Here is a 22,030-nt window from a genome sequence, read left to right as displayed (position 1 = left end):
TTACTGATAATTATTTCTTTGTGATACGGGAATTCATCGGCATGTTGCAATGTCCATTGGGAATGCACCATACAAGTTGGGTCCTGCAACAGGAGTGTTTCAGTGTGCAGTGCTTTGGTTCAGGGTTCCATGCACTCAGTTTCATTCACCTTTCCCTGCCTACTGTATTCTCCTTTCTCCCCTGCCTAAAAAGTCCTTCATTGAGGGGCAATCCTATGGTAAGATCCATTGGGATGAGCTGTTTAAGGTGCAGCAGATCTCCAGCTCATCCAGCAGATTACAGGCTCAGCTGGGCTCAGGAGGTATTAATCACCTCCCACTCTGGCATTATAAACTTAAGGTACATTCACACACAATTCTGCCTGTCACAGGAGTGGAGAACCAAGCACTGTTGCTGGATTTCCTTGCTGGCTGGGGTTGATGGGGTTGATGTATCTCTGATCTATCACATTTTTATCTGGCCCCTCCTCCAAGAAGCCCAGGGTGGTTTGCTTGAGGGTTACATGCGATTTTACATTGTTATTGGGTGAGCCTCCTTGAGAGTGTTGGAGTCCAACAACATCTCTGTTGTAGATCTTCCTGCCCAGCCTTCTCTCAATGCAGGAATTTCAGAGCTAGAAGTTGTCCAAACTGTGCTTGAAGACTTTGCCTGCCCTTAAAGGTGAGGAGCTAGGATTGTTGAGATGCAAATGAGGTTCCCTTGTGGGATAGTCCTTTGAATGTTGCTGACACCTTCCTAGCCCTTGCTAAGATGAAGTTGATTTAGAATGGTGATTATCTTTCAAAGTTGGATGAAGTTGCTGTGATTTAAAAGGGCTTGTGGTACCCTTCCTGGTTGTGTTGGGTACCGGTATTTGTGTGCAACTGGGGTATGAGGTGTGTGTGTGTGTGTGTGTGTGTGTGTGTGTGTGTTGATAGCATTTATGAAGGTGCATTTATGAAGGTAAAGAATGGGATGTGTAGCTCAGTATGTGAAAAAGTTGGGTGATATGTGTGTGTCCATGTACACAGAGGGAAGAATAAGTGAGGGTGTGTACGACTGTAGAGAGCAGTACGTAATGGAGATCAAGCAAGATGTGTTGAGTGAGTGAAAGACATGGGGGGGGTGAAGAAATGGAGTGAACGGTGATCCTCCATCCTGCTCAAACCAGAGAAGCAGTCCCATCACTTTGTGAGTTGCCGCTGGTTACTTTTCTCATTAGAACACAGCAATTTTGCTGACTCGGACAGTCTGCAAATATATAAATCAAGGCAGTTTTGATAATAGAGGAAAAGGGTAAAATTTCATCGTTCTTAAATATTATCCTTTACCCCCTCTATTATCAACTTTTGCACTTATTTGTGTATTTTACTCACATTCATGGGAGATAACTTGTAATACGGGGGGGTGTTGTTGCTTACTCATAATACACTATACTGCTCCAGTTCCCTTTTCTCATTTATATAGTGATAGCATTAGCTTGTGTGTAGATAATTGTTCCGTCTGTCACCTCTATAATACACACTGTTGAGTGAAGTGCTTGCTTGTAATGAAAATCAGCCTGCGTCTCATTATCAGCTTCAGCCACATAACCAAATGGAAGGAATGTGGATCTAATCTTCATGTTGGTGAGGACAGCTCTGCCTTTCATATTCAGCACTGGGAAAATTAAAAACCACTAAAATCACAGGGTTGTTAACAAAAACGCAGTGTCTGAAAGTAACTTTTTAGTTACACGGCGATCTTCTAGGAGTTGCAATTCCTGCATTGCTGAGGAAAATATAACAAGAAAATGCCTCTGTATGTTGTTAAAAGTGCTTCTTTCCGAAGGTTGATAACAGTGATCAGGAAGAGCCGGTAGTGTTTTTCCATTCTCTGGATAGAGGCAAGGGGGACCTAATTGGAACAATTTTTTGGCCCTATATTCTGTTACCTGAGCACATCACTTTTCCTGCTATCATCAGGACCCTTGAGCCCAATGTTACTAGTTATGTTTTCAAATGAGGGTTGGCACTAGCTCTAAGCACTGCTGCATCCCTCCTGGTCCCAGATATGGTACAGCCATTTAAAATGCCACTTGTGACTTAAGCACAATGTAGGCATCCTCTGGGAGACTTTTCAGCTCATTTGAATCGAAAACACCAGCACAGCCGTGAGAAAGTTTCCAAGCAACAGCAGGTCTGCTAGAGCAGGACACCACATATTAGACTAACATAACGGTTCTGTAAGATCTGGATGTACAATGTATAAGTACTGGTCTTTCAGAATATGACCAGCGGTTATATGCTTAATTTTGCAAATGGTTTTAGTCCTCCTGGAGTGATCTTGGTTGCTTGTGTGCCTCAGATGCTGAAGTGAGATAGCCTGGTCACTCTGGTCTGAATATTTCATAGAATCATAGGCTCATAGAATTGAAGAGTTGGAAGGGAACCTGAGGCTCATCTATTCCAACCCCCTGCAATGCTGGAATCTCAACATCAGGGCCGTCTTAAGCATATCCGGAGCCGTGGTGCAAAGCTCCCTCTACCGCCCCGCCGCGCTCCCCCCCATTTCCCAGAGTTTTTTAGGGAGGGTGACGCTGCTGGCGGGACTGGAGGAGGCAGGCAGTGGCTAGAAGGCAGCTCCTCCGGCGGGGAAGAGGCAGACGGAGGCTCCAGGCACAGCACTGCTTTGGCGCAGCATGGCAGAGGCGGGCGAGGGTGGCGAGCTGATGCCGGGAGGTGCCGCATCCAGTCTCCACCTCTTCCCTGGCACCCTCCAGAACTTGGCGCCCTGGCGCCCCACGCCACTAGCCTCTATGGGTAAGATGCCCCTGCTCAACATGCACACCCCTATCCAATTTGATACCTTGCAAATGTGCTAGTTTTATTGCTGCATCATTGTATATTTATTGTCCAATATAACTGCATAGTGTGCAGTTGTAAATAAGACACACAAGGCTGCAATCATAGACACACTTGCTTGGGACTAACATTTACTGAACTCAGTTGGGCTTATTTCTAAGGAGGCGTATATAGGATTGCACTGCGAAGTTGCAATCACATGCAGACTTACTTGGTAGTAAACTCTGCTAAACTCAGAAGGACTTGCTTCTGAATAAACATACAATTTAGATGCATATTTTTCAATAAGGATGCCTGGCTAATGGAAATCAATTTTAAAATGCTTGCTGTGCAAACATTTAAGGTGAAGACTTTAAGGTGAAGATTACCGTATTTTTGCTCTATGATATTCACTTTTCCCCTCCTAAAAAGTCACCAGCTGTACTGTATTGAATTTCCCTACCTCTGCTAGATAAGCAGGCAGTCACACCTCCAGACGATAATGTGTAGCTCATATGTTTTAAGGTATATTTGTAGTTCAAGCTGGCAATTCCTGGAGAAGTGCCTGTTTGACACTTTGAGGCTGCCCTTACCATCCTAGAAATATGAGAGATGGTTTCAGTTCTAAAACCGCATTTAGAAAATAGACACCTCTTCCAATTTGCTGTGCTGCTTTTCATCATTATCAGGAAGAAGATACAAATGTAATTACAGTTGTGGTCAAGCCACAAGCTACTCTATCCATAAAAGCAATTACCCTTGAAATTTCTTTCATTATGTTCAGTTTTTATGCCTGGCGGTATGTGTTAGTAACTGCAATATTCTTAAACTGTTGAGATATTCTGTCACTCTGAGCCTTGATTAATGCTGCTGTACAGCCACCTGAAATCTGAATTAAGTTGTCATTGCATCCAAGCACATTTCTATTTATAAATGTAGATTCTGGTATCACCAGCGCTTTTTTTCTTTAAAAAAAATGTTTAGGGGTACTCTCATTTTCCTACTCATATTGACATACTGCCCCTCACTGAGACCAAACTTGGATTCACAAAATGTTCAGGGATATGCGTACCCCTGCGTACCCACAAAAAAAATGCACTGGGTACCACAGAGTATTTCTCTTTTCTGCAGCCATGCTTAATACACTCCCCAGCATTAATATACACACACCGGTAGAATTAAATAGAAGGCCTCTGAAAGGTCTGAAATTTACTGGTTGACTTGGGGCAATCTCTTGTGTGCTTAATTCCTCTCCTAAAGAGGAATGATAATGGTTTATTGCATTTATTATCTCCAACGAACTCAAGGCAGCATACATCCTTTTTCCTGGATCCAAGTATGCAGCTGACCCAAGGACACCTAGTAGGATTTGTTGATTATTTACACCTAGGTCTCCTTAGGTGCAAAGCCTAATGTTCTAGCACAGGGTTCTGGAGCTGATGGGAGTTGAAGTCTGACAACATCTGGAAGGCTACAGGGTCCCAACACCTGCCATAGTGCATTGACACACAGCTGTGACCTTCTTGCCCCTTGGCAACAGCCACCTTAGGTGCCTAATGATTGGATGGGCTGGGGGGCAAAGTGGGTCCCAATCTTGGAGGCCACCGCTCTGCTTGGACAGACCTAGTCCTGCACTCAGGCTGCAATCCTATGCACACGTACCCATTGAACTCAAATTGCTTGCTTCTAAGTAGAGGAGCATCAAATTCCACTGTAGATGGAAAGGGAACTACCGTATTTTTCGCTCTATAAGATGCACCAGACCATAAGACGCACCTAGTTTTTGGAGGAGGAAAACAAGAAAAAAATATTCTGAATCTCAGAAGCCAGAACAAGAGGGATCACTGTGCAGTGAAAGCAGCAATCCCTCTTGCTGTTCTGGCTTCTGGGATAGCTGCACAGCCTTCATTTGCTCAATAAGACGCACAGACATTTCCCCTTACTTTTTAGGAGGGGAAAAGTGAATATCATAGAGTAAAAATACGGTAATCTTCACCTTATCCTTATGGGTTGTCCCCATGTCCCAGTTGCTTAAGCCTGGGCTTTACCTCCATCCATCAACATATCAACCTGTAGACTGTGTGGTGTAGTGGCCAACTACTGAGCTATGAATCGGGCTTATCATTTTGAACCTCACCCCCTACCATAAAAAAACTCACTAAGAGGTTTTAGACAAACCAGTCTCTCTAATCATCAGAGATATGAATGGTGCTGTTGGCCTATCTTCAGGCACGGGGGTCAAAGGCAGCCCTCCAGTCCTCTCTCTGTCTGGCCCTTGAGACTTTTCCTAGAACACACACACCCTCTCCAACCCTGCTTTGCACCTTTTGAGTATTTTCACCTTCCTAGAATGCATCTTTGGACTCTGATAATGCTTCTTGCTCACCTAAGATGGATAGGGAGAGGGATGTTAACATTTGTTGCTCCACCCACCTTTGCTACTGGCTCCACCCACCACTGGCATGTGGTCCCAGAAGCTGGCGGAGAAGATAACATGGCCCTCGGTTGATAACGTTTCCTCACCCCTGCCTTTCAGGCTGAGGGCCACATTTCCTTCTGGACAAATTACCAGAGGCCACATGCCAGTGGTGGGCAGGGCCAGAGCCCAGGGTGGGTGGAGCAGCAAAAGTACAATACAGTAGGCTAGTTTACACACACACACACACACACACACACACACCTCCCTCTTGTGCTCCATCAAGGAGTTTAAATTCCATCCAGGAGAAACATTCTAGACAGGCAAAATTACTCAAGAATGACATGAGGTAGGGTTGGTGAAACATGGACCTGAGGAGAGTCCTGAGGACCAGACAGATGGTTTTGGAGTGTCACACTTTCCCCTGGTTCTGAGGTTCTCCCTCTCATATTAGGGCTAGTTTCTACATTGCTTTTCTCACCAGGCAATTAATCTCTGTGTCAGGGGGGTGGGCCGGAATGTGTGAGGAACTTAAAATAGAGATCCCCTCCAAATTCCTCACCAGGTTTCAAATAATTGGATAGTTTCAACCATCGCAGCAAGGCATTAATTACTGCAAGATATTAATGAGCTGCCTCTGACCTTCCATCCTCTCTAAAATATGACAAAATTAACATTTAGACAAGGTTTTCACTTTGGGATTGTTTTGAAATACTTTCCCACTTCCCTCACTTGGGCTGCCTGCCTAATAGGTTGCCATTACTTGTGAAATGGAAACAGGGGCAGAAAACTGGCTGAATTTCTCAGTTCCTTCTTCAGATCTGTGACATGAGAACAGCAGAGCATAAAATAGACACTCTCGAGAGTTCTTGGTCATGGAGTGGAAAAAAACAACTAAGAACAAAGTGACGTTTAGCTTTTTGGCCCTCCTTTCGCAGTTTCCCAATACGCCACTCAGAAATGTGAGTCAGTTTTCTTTGATACCTGTCTAGCAGGACCATTAGAGACAGCAAGCACACGTCAAGGTTTCGTGCTTAGAATCCCAGACTAGAGAGTTTTCAGATTTCCTGTCACGTATCACAAAGCTGAGCAGTGCCCAGGAATTTAGGGAGGTTATTTTTCCTCTGGCCATCTAGTCTGGTATGGTCTTTTCAGCCCTGCTGCATCTCTCCACATTCCCAGCAGGGGACTATTCGCACCCCCTGCACTCTGATCCTTTCAACAGGAGCTGCCAGGGTTGTAACCTGGGGTCTTCTGCATCCCAAGCATATACCCTGCCACTGAACTGTGGAGGGCTTTGTGTCTTTCTAATCTAATCTAAGACCTAGAGTGGACCTTGGACGTTATAACCAAGGTGGGTGGGAGAGGGGAAGCATCACAAAGCACTGATGATAACTTTTTATCAGGACTTGCAACCTTCCAGTCCTACCGTTGGGCAAACTGGACAGGATTCAGACTTGGAGGAACAGCCGGGAACACGTCTTCCAATCAAGAATCTTTCATTTTCCAGAAGTTGTAGTGCAGACCTTGACTGCAGATGCTAAGCTATTGATCACTGGTGAAGTGCAGTATGAAAGCTCCTTGGGATTATAGGTAGGTATTATTTGGCCTTACAGGCTTATCTAACAAAATGCTGATGGAGGGGGGAATGATTAGCAGTTGGAGGCAGTTGGAGGACGGATGGTTGCTAACAGATTGAGGTTGAATCCTAACAAGACAGAAGTACTGTTTGGGGGGGGGACGAGGGTGGGCTGGTGTGGAGGACTCCCTGGTCCTGAATGGGGTAACTGTGCCCCTGAAGGAGCAGGTGTGCAGCCAGGGAGTCATTTTGGACTCACAGCTGCCCATGGAGGCACAGGTCAATTCTGTGTCCAGGGCAGCTGTCTACCAGCTCCATTTGCTATGCCGGCGGAGACCCTACCTGCCCGCAGACTGTCTCACCAGAGTAGTGCATGCTTTAGTTATCTCCCGCTTGGACTTCTGCAATGTGCTCTGTGTGGGGCTACCTTTGAAGGTGACCCGGAAACTACAACTAATCCATAATGCAGCAGCTAGATTGGTGACTGGGAGTGGCCAACGAGACCATATAACACCAGTTCTGAAAGATCTTCATTGGCTCCCAGTACGTTTCTGAGCACAATTCAAAGTGTTGGTGCTGATCTTTAAAGCCCTAAATGGCCTCGGTCCAGTATACCTGAAGGAGCGTCTCCACCCCCATCGTTCAGCCCAGACACTGAGATCCAGTGCCAAGGGCCTTTTGGCGGTTCCCTCACTACAAGGTGAGGTTACAGGGAACCAGGCAGAGGGCCTTCTCGGTGGTGGTGCCTGCCCTGTGGAACACCCTCCCATCAGATGTCAAGGAAATAGACAACTATTTGACTTTTAGAAGACATCTGAAGGCAGCCCTGTTTAGGGAAGTTTTTAATATTTGATGTTTTATTCTGTTTTTAATCTGTTGGGAGCTGCCCAGAGTGGCTGGGGAAACCCAACTGGATGGGTGGGGTAATAATAACAACAACAACTTTCATCATCAACTAAGGGGAATAGCCCTAGTTTGGGGGTAGCACATCTGCTTTGCACAAAGAAGGTTCAGGGTTCAATCCCTGGTGTCTGCAGGAAAGGCTGGGGTTGCTGCCAGTCAGTGTCAACACTAGATAAACCAATCTTCTGACTTAGCATAAGGCAAATTCCTTGTGTTGCCACCTGGTCACAGCCTGGTACCACTAGCATTCAAAACTTTTGTGAACTCTAATAGCACACGCTTTTCACAAATGAAGGTTTTCTGCTGTTGGGTAAAATTGGACGAATCTATTGAGGTATTATTTATGCATTAGTTGGTGTCATCCCAACACCCCTAAAGGAGTTAAGAGTTATGCATATTTTATGTTTAATCACATCTTCAGTGACACCAAACCACAGGCAAAGGTTTCCATTTCAAATTGAAGACTCATTTAATGCTTAATAGGAATCATTCCTTGCAGAGTAATTATGTCTTGATATTCACAGGGGAAGTTTTATTAGATGACCCTTGGTTGATTGCAACAGGCATATTTGGTCAATATTGTGAAGGAAGGGAGAGCATTAAATCACCCTCGCATTGAATATGACATACTTTTTCCATACCCAATTATGTGAAATTCCACATAAAGGACACATGAACAATAAAAAGGAGCCCTTTGTTGCATTAATAGGAAAAGCAAAACAAGGACTGGATCAGACAGCATCTCTTTTGTGCTCTTAGCAAAACCTCCCACTACCTACCCAGTGGTGGTGCAGACATTCTTGCCAGGGGTGTACAGGTGAATGTTTGGACTGTTTAGAAAGTCCGTCTTCAAATTTGTGCCCAAAGGCAAGTGCCCAATCACATGAGAAATAAACAGCTGTAGCTGTATAGTATAAGTAATAACATTCTTTGTCATAATGTTCATTATAAGAGGAGTCATAAACCTTTTTGGCTGAATTTGCAAACTGGATAAATTGTTGTGGGCACCACAATCACACACACCACAACTTGCTCTATCGGCCAGAACTGAATGCTTCTTTTAAATCTAATTTCAGGTGCCGGGTTATAATTTCTTCAGGTTCCAGGGATGTGGGTGGCGCTGTGGTCTAAACCACTGAGCCTCTTGGGGTTGCTGATCAGAAGGTCAGCAGTTCAAATCCATGTGATGGGGTGAGCTCCCATTGCTCTGTCCCAGCTCCTGCCAACCTAGCAGTTTGAAAGCACGCCAGTGCAAGTAGATAAATAGGTACCGCTCCGGCAGGAAGGTAAACGGCATTTCCGTGCGCTCTGGTTTCCGTCACAGTGTTCCATTGCTTCAGAAGCATTTTAGTCATGCTGGCCATATGACCCAGAAAGCTGTCTGTCAACAAATGCTGACTCCCTCGGCCTGAAAGCGAGATGAGCGCGGCAACCCCACAGTTGCCTTTGACTGGACCTTTACCTTTACTTTTTTACAACATTGGCAATCCCTGTAACAATTACTTTCATAGCATGCACATTACAGCTGGCTGTTTGTAAGCATGCTGGAGAGAAAAAACAAAGCATAAAAGCGTAAACACAGCAGAATACGTTCTATTTCTCAACCTTTTCCTTTTGAATTGGAGTTGTAAAATGTCACACTAATACTTACAGGATTTTGTGGATTAATGGATATGAAGATTGTCTTATCAGTTCTACCATTCCCTGAATACAGGGTGGTAACATGACCTATTTTAAGACGACATTCCTCAGTGGGAAAGCTTGCCCAATCTAATAGGGCTATGCACCAGATTTGGCCAACGACTGAGTCAAATCAGGCAGGTTTGGAGGACCTCAGATGAGTCAGGTATGTGCAGCCACAGATTGTTGCAAGTTAGGTTGGACTGGCCCTGGTAATCCTGTGTGTGTGCCCAACAGGATAGTACAGAGGCTCAGAAAACACCTTTCTCAGAACACTTTTCAAACTTGATACTGACACCTTATTGTCCTAGCCATAGCATCAAATCCCATCACATCTTGCAGCAGCAACCTTGCATGATATGGGCTGGGACCAGCCTAGGGTGGGGAACACATAAGTAAGCTGGGCAGGTGTACAAGTAGAAGTATTAATCAGTTAACTGGTATGATCCTCCTGTCTTTCACCAGAAGGGGAAAGATCTTGCATAGTGGCCAAATCATACATGCCACGTTCCTACGGCTTTCTTGATGCAGAGAAGACACCCTTCACATGGTGCTGGGTGTACATGTCGTAAACCGAAGCAACATCCGTTATGTAAGAGACATTAATGTTGGTCCAAGTGGGTTAATGTGTCAAAATCAAGCAACTGATCTACCTGAGCCATGTTTTCATACCCAAGCTCCACTGTGGCATGACTTGGATGTATAATCCTTTGATCTCAATGGTGGTTTCTTCTGCCTTGCCTTTTCCATCCTTGACTAACAACAGCCAGGTAAAATGTCTTGCGCAGGAAGCCATAAAGGCTCTGGCTTTGGTGAGTCTGTAAGAGAAGAGACTTACAAATCCAGTAGCAGCCACCCAGAACGAGGATGTCTCCCTATGCTTAGAGTACTGTGGGACTCACACAGTGCACACAGCAATATTCAGGCAGTACATGCATATATCTGGTGTTTATTAATAACAGGCAATTAGTCCTCAGCCCAGCCCAATCCTGGAAACCTTATTCACTACTCTACCTGGGAAGTTCTTTTGCTGAATTTCTGGCAACACCACCTATTGGATTGGAGGTGTAACTGCATATGCAGCGCCTGTTCAGTCAAATGGCTCCTCATTCAATTAGAACATGAATAATAGAATCATAGAGTTGGAAGGGACCCCCGAGGGCATGGATGCAGCCAGGATTTTTGTTGGAGGGGGAAACTGATGTGATTGGTCAATTAGTTAAGTATTTCTATTGTTTTACTTGATCTAGGGGAAATGGCTGTCCCCGTCTCCCCTGGCTATGCCTATGCTTCAGGGTGATCAACCCCCTGTATTGCAGGGATCTCAGCTAAAGCATCCATGACAGATGGCCATCCAACCTCTGCTTAAAACCCTCCAAGGATGTCCATGTTTATATGCCTCTGAACTGCATTAGGACATTTGTGTAAAAGGTAAGGCTTTCACTGTATTTGATCAATGATATCTAAAAAGCAGGTAGTTAACATTTCAGTGACTAAATCATTAGTTTATTAGATAAATTTGCATTCTTCCTAAAACCTTCTTGGTTGAATTTATCCCAGGCGAATGACTTTGGTGTCTGCATATGTACATCCATCATTTATGGGGGGGGGGGGAATCTTTGCATATCTGTAAGCGCATTCCAGGCTCACAGTGATTATTTGCAAAACCATTTGGCTTTCGTTGAAACAACAAAGAATTGACCTGTCTAAATTTTGGAACAGCAGAAGCAGCTCAGCATAACAAATGGCTGTAAACAGCTGCTTAGCTATTCCAGTAGCAGAGTAGCTGTCACCGTCTACTGAAAGCAAGCTTTTATGAGGAACACTCTAAATTCCTGAGGCATCCTCCTTCACTTATGGGTCATAATGTTTGCCAAATAGAGTGGGACACATGCCGCGTTTGGGCATGTTTTCTCCATCTGCCTTGTTTCTGAAAGGTCCCATTAGGATGTCCTGGGAGCTGGACCAGGCTTCCTCTGAAGTGTTGCAGCTATTATGCTATAGCCTCCCTAGGGAGGTTCACTGGTCCATCTCACTGCTTAGTTTTAGGGCAACTGTGTGTTGTTGTTTTTCATTTGGGCCAGAAATGTAATTAGGTGCTTTCTGGTTTATATTATTGTGTGTTAACCTTGTCACGATTCAGGCCTTTTGCATGGAAAGACAGAGAGCAGAGACAGGGAGCTGGAACGAGCCAATGGGTAGGATTCTGATCTCCTCCTCTCTTCTCACCCTGCAGGCCTTGCTTGACCACTGTGACTCACCTAACATCGCAATGACCACCTGTCACCTTCCATCACCTGTCATCACAGCCACATCTTTACCTGCTCCATACCTGACATCATATATGAGATTAGGTGCAGGGCAGGTAGGTGTGGCTGTACCCAAACACTTTCAAGGGCCAAATGGGGAGCTCTGGAGAGCAAGGGATCAGAAGTTCTCCACCACTGATATATTGGAGGGAGCATGGTCATGCACACTAACTGGACCATCCCCATCTCCACGGGCTGCAGCTTCACACCTTCATGCATTGGGTGGGAGGGCCAAAGGAGGATTTCTTGTGAGTTCAGGTGAACATGTGAATAATCCTCTCTAGAAAAGGGAGCTCCAATCATACAAAGTTCCTGATTGTGTAGATGAGTCTACCAACATTCAGCCAAACTGCCCTTCTGGCATGAACCAATGGATGAGGATTCTGGGGACAGAGACAACCTTCCCCTTTCATGTATTCTTTGAAGGCACAAGGGAAATAGCAGGTTAAAAGGGTTCCTTCATTTTGCTGGTATCTATCTGGTTTGGTCATTTTTCTTTTTTCTTTCTTTTTTTTGTTTTGTTTATTAGACAATTATGGCCTTGAATGTTCCATATTTTCTTGCCTTGGGTGTCTTTGGAAAAAGATGCATGAAATTACTTCCAGAAACAAATGACTACAGCAGATATTGCCTATACAAGATCAAAAGGTCACACGCATTCAGACTCCTCTAGTGGAAGCTGATTGTTGACAGAGTGAACCAAGAGGTCAGAAATGATACTATAATTGGGTGCTTTTGGTATCACTTAGCCTACACATGATCCCTTGCTGGGGAATATAGGAATAAGAAACTTGAAGACAGAATTCTGTTTGAATCTCTCACATGCCATTGCTTTTCACTCTGCAAACTTTGATACCAATGAGATGATTGACCAGAGCCTCTTAGTAAAATTGCGAGCACCACTGGGTCAAAAATGGGCCTTGTACAAGTTCATGCAAAGGGAGGGTAATAACAAATTGCTTGCGGCCTCTGATTCTATTTTTTAAAATTTCCCTTTGGGGCAAATTAAGTTTCTTTACCTCAGAGATGCGGGAAAGATGTTGCAGGTGTCGTTTGTTGTGTAACCACATTTGCACCATGTCTGCAGAGAGGGAAATGCTCCCTTTGGAAGAAGCGGCTTCAATCCAGAGGGAAACTGTTAGAACTTGACCAGGTGAATTTACCTTTTTCTCTCTTTCCAAAACAAGATGCAGCCTGAAAAATGGTCATCTTTCAAAATTTGCGCTTCTCCAAATTTTGCAGTGCAGTTCTCCAGCCAAGTAACATGTACAGAAATGCAGGTGCTAGGGTAAGGAACATGCATAAAAACATATTTAGTGAAAATAAGTATTAAAATGCATCCTATTTGGGGAAATTGGTTTGCAAAAAGAAGAAGAAGTGCATTTTAGGCAAAATGGCATATTGTAGAAAGATGATGTTGAATTTTCATAGGGACTTTTTTCAAAATGCAAACTTGTGCAGAAATTTGGAGAATTGAACTTATTACTGAAAAAATGAGAAACTGGGAGAAACTGAAACTGACATATCTGCCCATCCCTAGTTGTCACACAGGGCAGAAAGAAGCAGGCTTCACCTCAGTCTTTACGTCTGAAGAAAGTCTATGCATGTATATGTTAAAATGTGTACCTGGCTACATACAGATGTTTCATTGTCTGAACCTATACGCTCCCTTCCTGCCACATGTTCACTCATTTGATGTTGTTTTATTTTATACAACACACACACACACACACACACAGAGAGAGAGAGAGAGAGAGAGAGACTGCCAGCTGACATTAGCAACTAAAAATATCCCATCAATTCTGATGGATTAATATAGGCCAGGGATAGCCAGCCTGGTGCTCTCCAGATGTTATTAGACTACAACTCCCATCATCCCTCACTATTGGCCATGCCTGCTGTGGCTGATGGGAGTCCAACATCATTTGGAGAGCATCACATTGACTGCCCCTGATATGGGTAGTGCACATCGACTGCAAAGTGAGTCTCATTGTATTTACCGAACATCTGTAAAGGGCTGAGCCAATCATGGCACATGCACACAGTTTTTACTATGATTAGCCACTTTGCATAATGAAATCGAAATCGCTCTCTTCCAAGGTGATAAAGTGGGGTGGAAGGGAGTTCAGTTCAAAGCATACAGGTTTAAAATAATTTCTGTGCTGATCAGAGAATACGCTGAGTTTTAATATTAATGCCAAATCACAGAAGGAAAATTCTCAGTGCTACAGGAGGGCATTTTGCTGCGCAGAAATACTCGCAGGGCGTAGGTAACAGGAGCAGCCCGCGATATTGCCTTTCATTTCTAATGCAACATTCATGCTTGATGTGTCTCTCCTTACCGTCCCAGAATATTGCTGTGCACACTTTGTTCAAGCAAATGCCACAAACAAAGCTGAGCTGTAGCCGGGTGGAAATATATTCTTAGTTGGCAGCCAGAAATGCATTTTTGTTCAATGGGAACCGCGGGGAACTGTGGAAAGGCGTAGTTTCCCCCCCCTCCCCCTCAAAGTCATTTCTGAAAATGGAACTTCTCAAGAAGCTGAGAAGGGAAGGGAACAATGCATGTTGGCGGAGGTGAGAGAGGTGCATGCTGGGTGAACTTGGCTTCAGCTCAGAATAATTCTGAGTCTGGTGCATTCAGCAGCCCTGGACAGGATAGGATTGCTGAAGGCAGAATGCAGCCTTCCAGCATGAGATGCCTGAACTTGACAGGTGGGACAAATGCAAAAGGACACACACACACACACGACAAACGCTGTGTTTGAATTATCGTGCCTACACTCCCACACACTGCCACTTTCACAGGGCCAATGTCTTTGCACTGAAATAGCTGCCACCAAAGGAAAACTCAGTTTGGAAAAATGAAACCCGGAATGAATAAATCATGGAGGGGCTCTTCAAGCCTTGACAGTTTATCCAAGGCTCTTTGGGTGGTGAAAGACAGCACAATGCTGAGCCCGGAGGAGGGAGTGCCATTGTTCGGGTGTGTTTATGTGCCACATGAGCCCCTCACCTTGGATTCATGGTTTCTTTTTAAAGCAAGTGGTGCCCAGGTTGGCTGTCTGGCAAGGAGGTGGGAAATGGACGGGAACAAGCGGCTCATGCAGGTCATCCACGAAATGCGCTCAGAAATCATCAAGCTAGAGAGAGAGAACAGAGCCCTCCGGGGGCAACTGACATGCAGCAGGCAGAAGGCAGCAAAGCGAGAGGATGGAGAAGGGGCCGAAGACAAAAAGGACAAGGGCTGGAGCCTCGCGGACTCAGTCGAAGAGGCCGCTGCTTCGCCGGTGACTCTGCGCAGGAATGTCTCGGCAGGCTCTGCTCTGACACTACAGGAGCAAAAAGGTACCCATGATTCCTGATGGGGCAAGTTATGACTAAACCTTTTGTTTAGTGACCCTTCCTGGACCAGAGGAAGAGGGAGGATAGCCAACATGGTGCCCTCCAAATGTCATTGGATTCAGTTCCCATCAGCCCCAGCTGGCATGGGCAACGGTCAGGGATGAGGGGAGTTGTAGTCTGGAGGGCACCATGTTGGCTAACCCTGAGATAAGCTAAAGTATTCCACTGACAGTCACAAGCTGCTCTGGGTAGGCCTCAGAAACTCATCCTGTTACACTCGGAGATTAGGACAGCAGTAATTATTATTACTTTTGTTATTTTCATTTTTATTTATTGAATTTACATACCGCCCTAAACCCGGGGGTCTCAGGGCAGTTCACAGAATGAAATCAAGATATAAATGCACAAAACACCTAATAAAAATAAAAACAACAACCCAATAGCACCCCCCCCAAAAAAAAAACACATTTCAAAAGTAGCTGTTGTAACGAGGCATGAACTAAAGGTTGAAATTAGAGTTCTGATATTACAGTCTCCCAAATTGAGGCAGTCTAATTGACATACAAATGGTTTGTTATTTATGTAAATCAAGTTGTGAGTTGGGAAATGGCTAAGCACCACCCGTCACTGCTTTTTGTTTACCTCATGCAGCCTCTTACCTTAACAGCAGGGAAGTGGAGTGTTGTTGTCGTCGTTGTTGTTTTTCAAAATAATAATAATAATTTATTCAATTTATATACTGTTCTTTATCCAAAGATCCCAGGGCGGTGTATGACATTAAGAACATAATTTACATAGCATGATTATAAAAGACAACCACAGAAAAATATCATAATAGCAGTCCCCCCACATTTAAAAGGCCATAGATTGTTTAAAGTCTTGGGCTTTCCTTTCATGTTACATGAAGAAGGCTTGCATTCGAACATTGCAAAGCCTAAATGAAAACTAAGATGTCTAAAGGTGGAATTTGGCCACACTTTCCTGGAAGTAAGCTTCAGGCTGGACGTTTTGCCACTTGAGGTAAATAAAAAAATGAGCCTACCACTGCCACCAACAGCCATGAGTACACCATGCTGCAGGTCACCACCATGACAGCGATGCAGGTGTACCATATAACCGTCCTGTTGCTCCACGGATGAGTCTGTGGAGGAGAAGGCAGGGACACAGCCATGTAGGAGGAGGTGGGGGCAAGCAGCAGGCTCCTTGGGCCCAGAACTTCCACCTGAGGCGACCGCCTCACCTCAAGGGCAGGCCAGCCTTGGTAAGCCTCATTAAAAACACAGAACTCACTTCTGAGTAAATTCTCATAGGAATGCTAAGAACAGTGCAAGGGAAATCAGGCTCATTTCCCACAAAACCACTGGGGAGAATGGTGCCAGCACATTTTGCTTTCTGTCACAGGACAGAGGGCAAGAGACTTCCTTTCAAAAAAGAGAGAGAACTAGAAATCCAGTCCAGCTAATGGTGTAAATGGGCATTGGGTGGCATGCCTAACATCTGGCCAGCTGGATAACATGGCACCCCTAGTTAAGTAGCATTTTGCAGCATATCAAAAAGGTCTTTGGAAATAGCCAAGAATTAGCCGACAGTTCGGCACAAGTTGCACATAGTAGTAATACTGGGGGGGGGGGGCATTTTTTGTTTGTTTGTTACTATGGTATGTATTTTTGTGTTTTTATATTATTCACCGCCCTGTGATCCTCAGATGAAGGGCGGTATAGAAATTTAATAAATAATTATAATAATATCTCAAGGAAGTCTCCAATTTGCAGTTTAATTGGTCTTTTGCATTTGCAATCAATTTGGCTCCAGGGCTGGCTGCTCTCACATGTAAGGATCCCCCCTTGTTCCCTTGGTTCCAGTACAATTCAGATCTCTCTGTTTTTTGGAGATGCTGTACAACAGGAAGTGAGGGGGCCTATGTCTCACAGGCTAGGTCTGACCCACTGGTGAATTTCGTCAAGCCCACGATCCAGCCTTTGAAAGGTCTCCAACAAGTTAATCTGCACTTTTCAAGGGTGGCACTCCTCGGGTTGGAGGTTATCAGCCAGCCTGTGCTTTCATGTCAGAGCCAGTGTGATGTAGTGGTTAAGAGCAGTGGACTCGTAATCTGGTGAACCAGGTTTGATTCCCTGCTCCTCCACATGCAACTGCTGGGTGACCTTGGGCTAGTCACACTTCTCTGAAGACTCTCAGCCTCACTCACCTCACAGAGTGTTTGTTGTGGGGGAGGAAGGGAAAGGAGATTGTTAGCCGCTTTGAGACTCCTTCAGGTAGTGATAAAGCGGGATATCAAATCCAAACTCTTCTTCTTCAGAGGAATACCTTCTCAGGTGAGAAGCTGGTCAGTGCTATCTAACAGTGGAGGTTGATCCATTAGGATGCATGGCCAATTTCCCCACCACCTCAGTCAGATTCCAGCTGATCTGTTAGGTTAAGATTGTCACTCCGGGCTATTAATGAGAAAGGTTTTTTATTTTATTTTATTTTATTTTAAAAGACCAAACTACATGGATTACAATCTTTGCACAGGTAGCATTATGACGGTGAGGCGTTATTCCATCTCCTCATCTGTGCCTTCACTCCCTGGCAACAAACACCACAAATCTGACAAGAGGAATCCATTCAAGGGAGCCCTAGATGTGAAGGAGATAATCAAGCAGCCGACCTTTCCCACAGATACGCAACTAACCAACAAAGAAGAAAAAGGAGTTGCAAAAATTCCATCCGATTGCCTCTCCAGCAGTACATCCAACAAAAGGAGATCTTTCCAAGACCATGTTTACAAATGCAGGTAGGCCCGACTGAAATGATGATTGAAGCTTCAAGAAATCCCTTGTCAGGTTATTGAAGAATGCAAAATTCTGGTTACCTGATGGCTCCAATCATTTTATAATGTCAGAAGTTGGCAAGCATTGGTATTGCTTCCTACAGTTATGGGACTGGACTTGAGCATATTTAATTGAAGAATGAGCTTGATAAATCTCATGACCATTAGACATCTATTTACGAATTATTTTATTAAGAGATTTATATTCTGCTGTTCACCCAAAATTGTTTATAAAAAAAAAGGTCAAAGCATATCCGGTGCAATATTGCAAGTTGTAAACAGGGATGGAGAACCTGTGGCCCTCCTGAGGTTGTTGGGCTGCAACTTCTATCAGCTCCAGTCATCAGGGATGATGAATGTCGTGTTCCAACAGTATCTAGATGGCTACAGAGTCCATATCCCTTGTGCAAAGCATGTCAGCTTTGCAATGCCAAGTTTCACTATCATGGCAATCAAGGGGAAGCTTACGTGAAGTGCTCTGTGTGACTCAGGCTGCAGTCCTAAACACAATACCTACAACCACCTCATTGGCTGTAGTAGGACTTGCTTCTGACTTAACATGCATCAGATTACAATCTCACTTGTAGAATCACTTGAGCAGCATTCCAGTTATCCCACTGGTGTCTTTGGGGCGTGCATATCTATTTAGAAGAGTTTTGGATGTCTTGACTATAATTAGTTTCCATATGAGGAGCAGGAGCCTCAAGAAACATTTTTGCCCTATTCATAAGAGGATAGGTTCACCAGGACCCTGAAGATGCACATGAATGTTAACTGTCAAGCAATGCCCAGTATTTGCTTCAGAAACATTTACTAACAATGCGGAGCCATATTTGCAGATGTAAACCCTTTGCAAGTGTATACAAGTGCATGATGCCCTCCAGATAGTGTATCCAAACACACCACCCAATCATCCCGTCCATTGTTAGGGATGATGGAAGTTGTAGTCCAGCAACATCTGCAAGGCTCTACATGGCTCGTCTTGTTATAGTGCACTGGTGGCTTTGAAGTGGTTATTCCATGAGTCTTCCACGTTGAGTAGTTATTCTTATAAAAGGAATGCTGGAGGATTCCTCTAGATGAGTAGGAAGTACAGTCTACACCAGGGGGGAGCAGAAAGGAATTCAAATAATTATTTTTTTTACATTATAGTCTGGGATGGATTATCATGCTTTCCAAAAGAAAAAGAAAAATTCCCCAAAAGGTATACAACATGGGTCTGCAAACTTAGGTCCACAGGCTGGATCAGGCCCAATTGCCTTCTAGATCTGGCCCACAGACGGTCCGGGAATCGCTGCGTGGATCACTAGCACGTGTGTTATTTCTCTCTCCCTCCCTCACACGGTGGCAGTGGCGGCAGTGCCTCCTCCCTTCCTCCTCCTGGCTTCTCCCTGCCCTGCCTAGAGGAGGAAGGGGGCTGGGTTTGTTGGTGCCAGCAGCAGCAGCGCTCGAGCAGCCACCATTTTAAGCAGCCCCTCTCCGGAGCCCTTTTGCACACCGCTCATCATTCCTCCACCACCGCCGCTGCCAGCCCCTGCTGCTCACAAGACACAGGTCAGCAGCCACTGGGGCTCATGGTGCTCTTGCATCATTTCCCCCCCAAAATATAGTCCGGCCCCCCACAAAGTCTGAGAGACAGTGGACCAGCCCCCTACTGGAAAAGTTTGCTGATCCCTGGTATACAATCTAGGACAAAGTTGGCAACCTGTGGCCCATAGATATTATTGACTATGGCTACCATCAATCCTGACCATTGGCCATGCTGGCTTGGGCAGATGGAAGTCGGGGTCCAACATCTGGAGAGCTAATGGTTTGTCAGCCCTGATCTAATTCAGGATAAGTTTGCAATGATGAATTATGTTGTATTGATACATTTGTGATCCAGAAGGTAAAACATATCACATAACATTTTGTTCCAAATATCTTGCACATGTTTCTTTTTTCCCTAGGGGTAAAGTAAAGGCTGTCAGTTTCCTGTTACCCATGGACATGTCACGTTATTCAGAAAATCAAGGCTCTTTCACATGCTCGCAAAATCAGAACACAAAACAGTTAAGCACCATTATTGAAAAGGACATGTGAGCCGGTGAATATTTAAAGGGCCACCGTTGACTTCAGAGATAAACTCGCCTGAAGCGAGAGCCCTGCATCAGATTACATTTCTGCAAAGCTGTTTGGCAGAATGCCCTCAGAGAATCACCCGGGCCAGCACTGCAGGTCATTGGCAGATTGTTTTGCAAAGGGGGGGGGGGGGAGAACCTGTGACAGAGACTGTCAAAAGCCTGTGTGAGGAGGGCTGAAAGAAACCCACTAATAACAAATGCCTCTCTGCTGTATTTTATTTTATTTTTTACTTCATGGTTTATTTCCGGAACCCCATTAAACAGCATTTTATATAACAGTGTTCACTGTAGTCTTTTTAAGAGCGTGTACTATAACCTCCCTTTACTGCTCAAACTGCCAGAAATATAGAAACTTGTAAAGAAGAGGAGATAGTGTCTATTTTATAAAGCTTTAAAAAGTATGTGAAAGAAATACAGGAGCGTATCCGTCTTTCAAATAATAAAAGTTTGGTTTGTGTCCATTTGCATTTAGCCCCTGAAACATTCTGACAAATTACTAAAAACATACATATTAAAACATGGTGGATTTTAAGTATTCCCTTTTTGCTATGCTTGCTCATACAGTACCTGATGACTGATATATGCATTTAATTGCTCTTGTAATTAAACTGTTACTAGCCGGAGATATTAAACCAGCTTCCATGAGTAGGCATTTTCATTTTCCAAACTCAAGATTTGATGGCTAGTTTCCTCTAGCTAAATATTCCTGAAGAAGGAAGACCATGAGAGCATTGCTGGATCAGGCCTAGGGTCCAGACTATGTTATGCTTAAAGTAGACCCAATGAAATAACTGGGACTTAAGTTAGCCATAACTAACTTAATTGATTTCAGTGAGTCTACATGGAGCAAGATAGGAGTCTGGATACAACCCAGGCTAGAGTGAGGTCAATGGCCATGAGATTAGAAGAGGCAAAAGGTCCTCAAAGATGCTTGGCAAGCTGAATGCTGACACTCAAGAGTACTGAAGGAGTTTGTGGGTGCAATCTCAGAGCCCCTGTCCATAATCCTTGAGAATATTTGGAGAACAGGTGAGGTTCCTGCAGACTGGAGGTGGGCAAATGTTGTCCTCATCTTCAAAAAGGGTGGAGACCCAGATGACTGCTGACCAGTCACCTTAACGTCAATACCAGGAGAGGTCCTAGAGCAGATAATTCAACAGTTGGTCTGTGAGCACTTAGAGGGAGATTCTGTGATTGCTAGGACCCAGCATGGCTTTCTCAAAAGCAAGTCATGCCAGATGACTCACATTTCTTTTTTTCATGGAATCACAGGCTTGGTGGATCAGGAGAATGCTGTGGACATAGTGTATCTGGATTTCAGTAAGGCCCCCATGATATTCTTGCAGAGAGGCTGGTGGGGCGTGGGTTGGAAGCAGTAACTGTTAGGTGGATTTGTATCTGGTTGGCAGACTGAGCCCACAGAGTACTCACTGGTAGTTCCTCATTTCTGAAAGAAAGTGACAAGTGGGGTGCCACAGGATCCTGGGCCCATTGTTGTTCAGCACCTTAATAAACTACTTGGTTGAAGGAATTGAGGGGGATGCTCATTACATTTGCAGATGACACTAAGCTGGGCGAGTGGCTAACGCTGTGGAGGACAGAACTGGGATTCAGGATGACCTTGAAAGCTTGGTGAGCTGGGCCAGAACAGACAAAATGAATTTCAGGGGAGGACATATGTAAGGTTCTGCACTTGGGCAGGAATAACCAGCTTCACAGGTATAGGATGGGCAACATCTGGCTTGTCGGGGATGCATGAGGTTCTAGGGGTCATGGTGGACCACGGGCTTAACATGAGTCAACAGTGTGATGCAGCAGCAAAAAAGGCTGCTGTTGTTCTGGGCTACATCAACAGAGGTGTGGGGTCCAGAGCCAGGGAGGTGATGGTGCTTATGAGGAATTGTTGAGGGAGTTGGGTTTTCCCTACTTGAAACATTTCACAAAAATGAGGCCTTTGGCAAAGAATGACATTCTTACTAAAATATCACTTTGCAAATGATAGGCGCTTCCTTTCATGTCACAAAAGCAAGTGCTAATTTGATG

At 44.6% G+C, this 22,030-nt stretch overlaps 1 protein-coding gene across 1 annotated transcript; it reads left to right on the top strand.

The window, feature by feature from the left end:
- The first annotated feature begins 10,680 nt into the window (after positions 1-10,680).
- Positions 10,681-20,187, top strand: CCDC195 (coiled-coil domain containing 195). The gene is made up of 5 exons (XM_083504680.1): positions 10,681-10,811; positions 11,617-11,745; positions 14,732-15,037; positions 17,567-17,828; positions 19,814-20,187. The coding sequence occupies exons 3-5, from the start codon at positions 14,773-14,775 to the stop codon at positions 19,944-19,946; spliced, it is 660 nt and encodes a 219-aa protein (XP_083360806.1). The 5' UTR covers positions 10,681-10,811; positions 11,617-11,745; positions 14,732-14,772; the 3' UTR covers positions 19,947-20,187.
- Positions 20,188-22,030: the final 1,843 nt, after the last annotated feature.

The sequence above is a fragment of the Podarcis liolepis genome (assembly GCF_965112155.1).
Source record: "Podarcis liolepis genome assembly, chromosome: 5".
Classification (NCBI taxonomy): Eukaryota; Metazoa; Chordata; class Lepidosauria; order Squamata; family Lacertidae; genus Podarcis; species Podarcis liolepis.
This window is presented reverse-complemented; position numbering and strand designations above follow the sequence as displayed.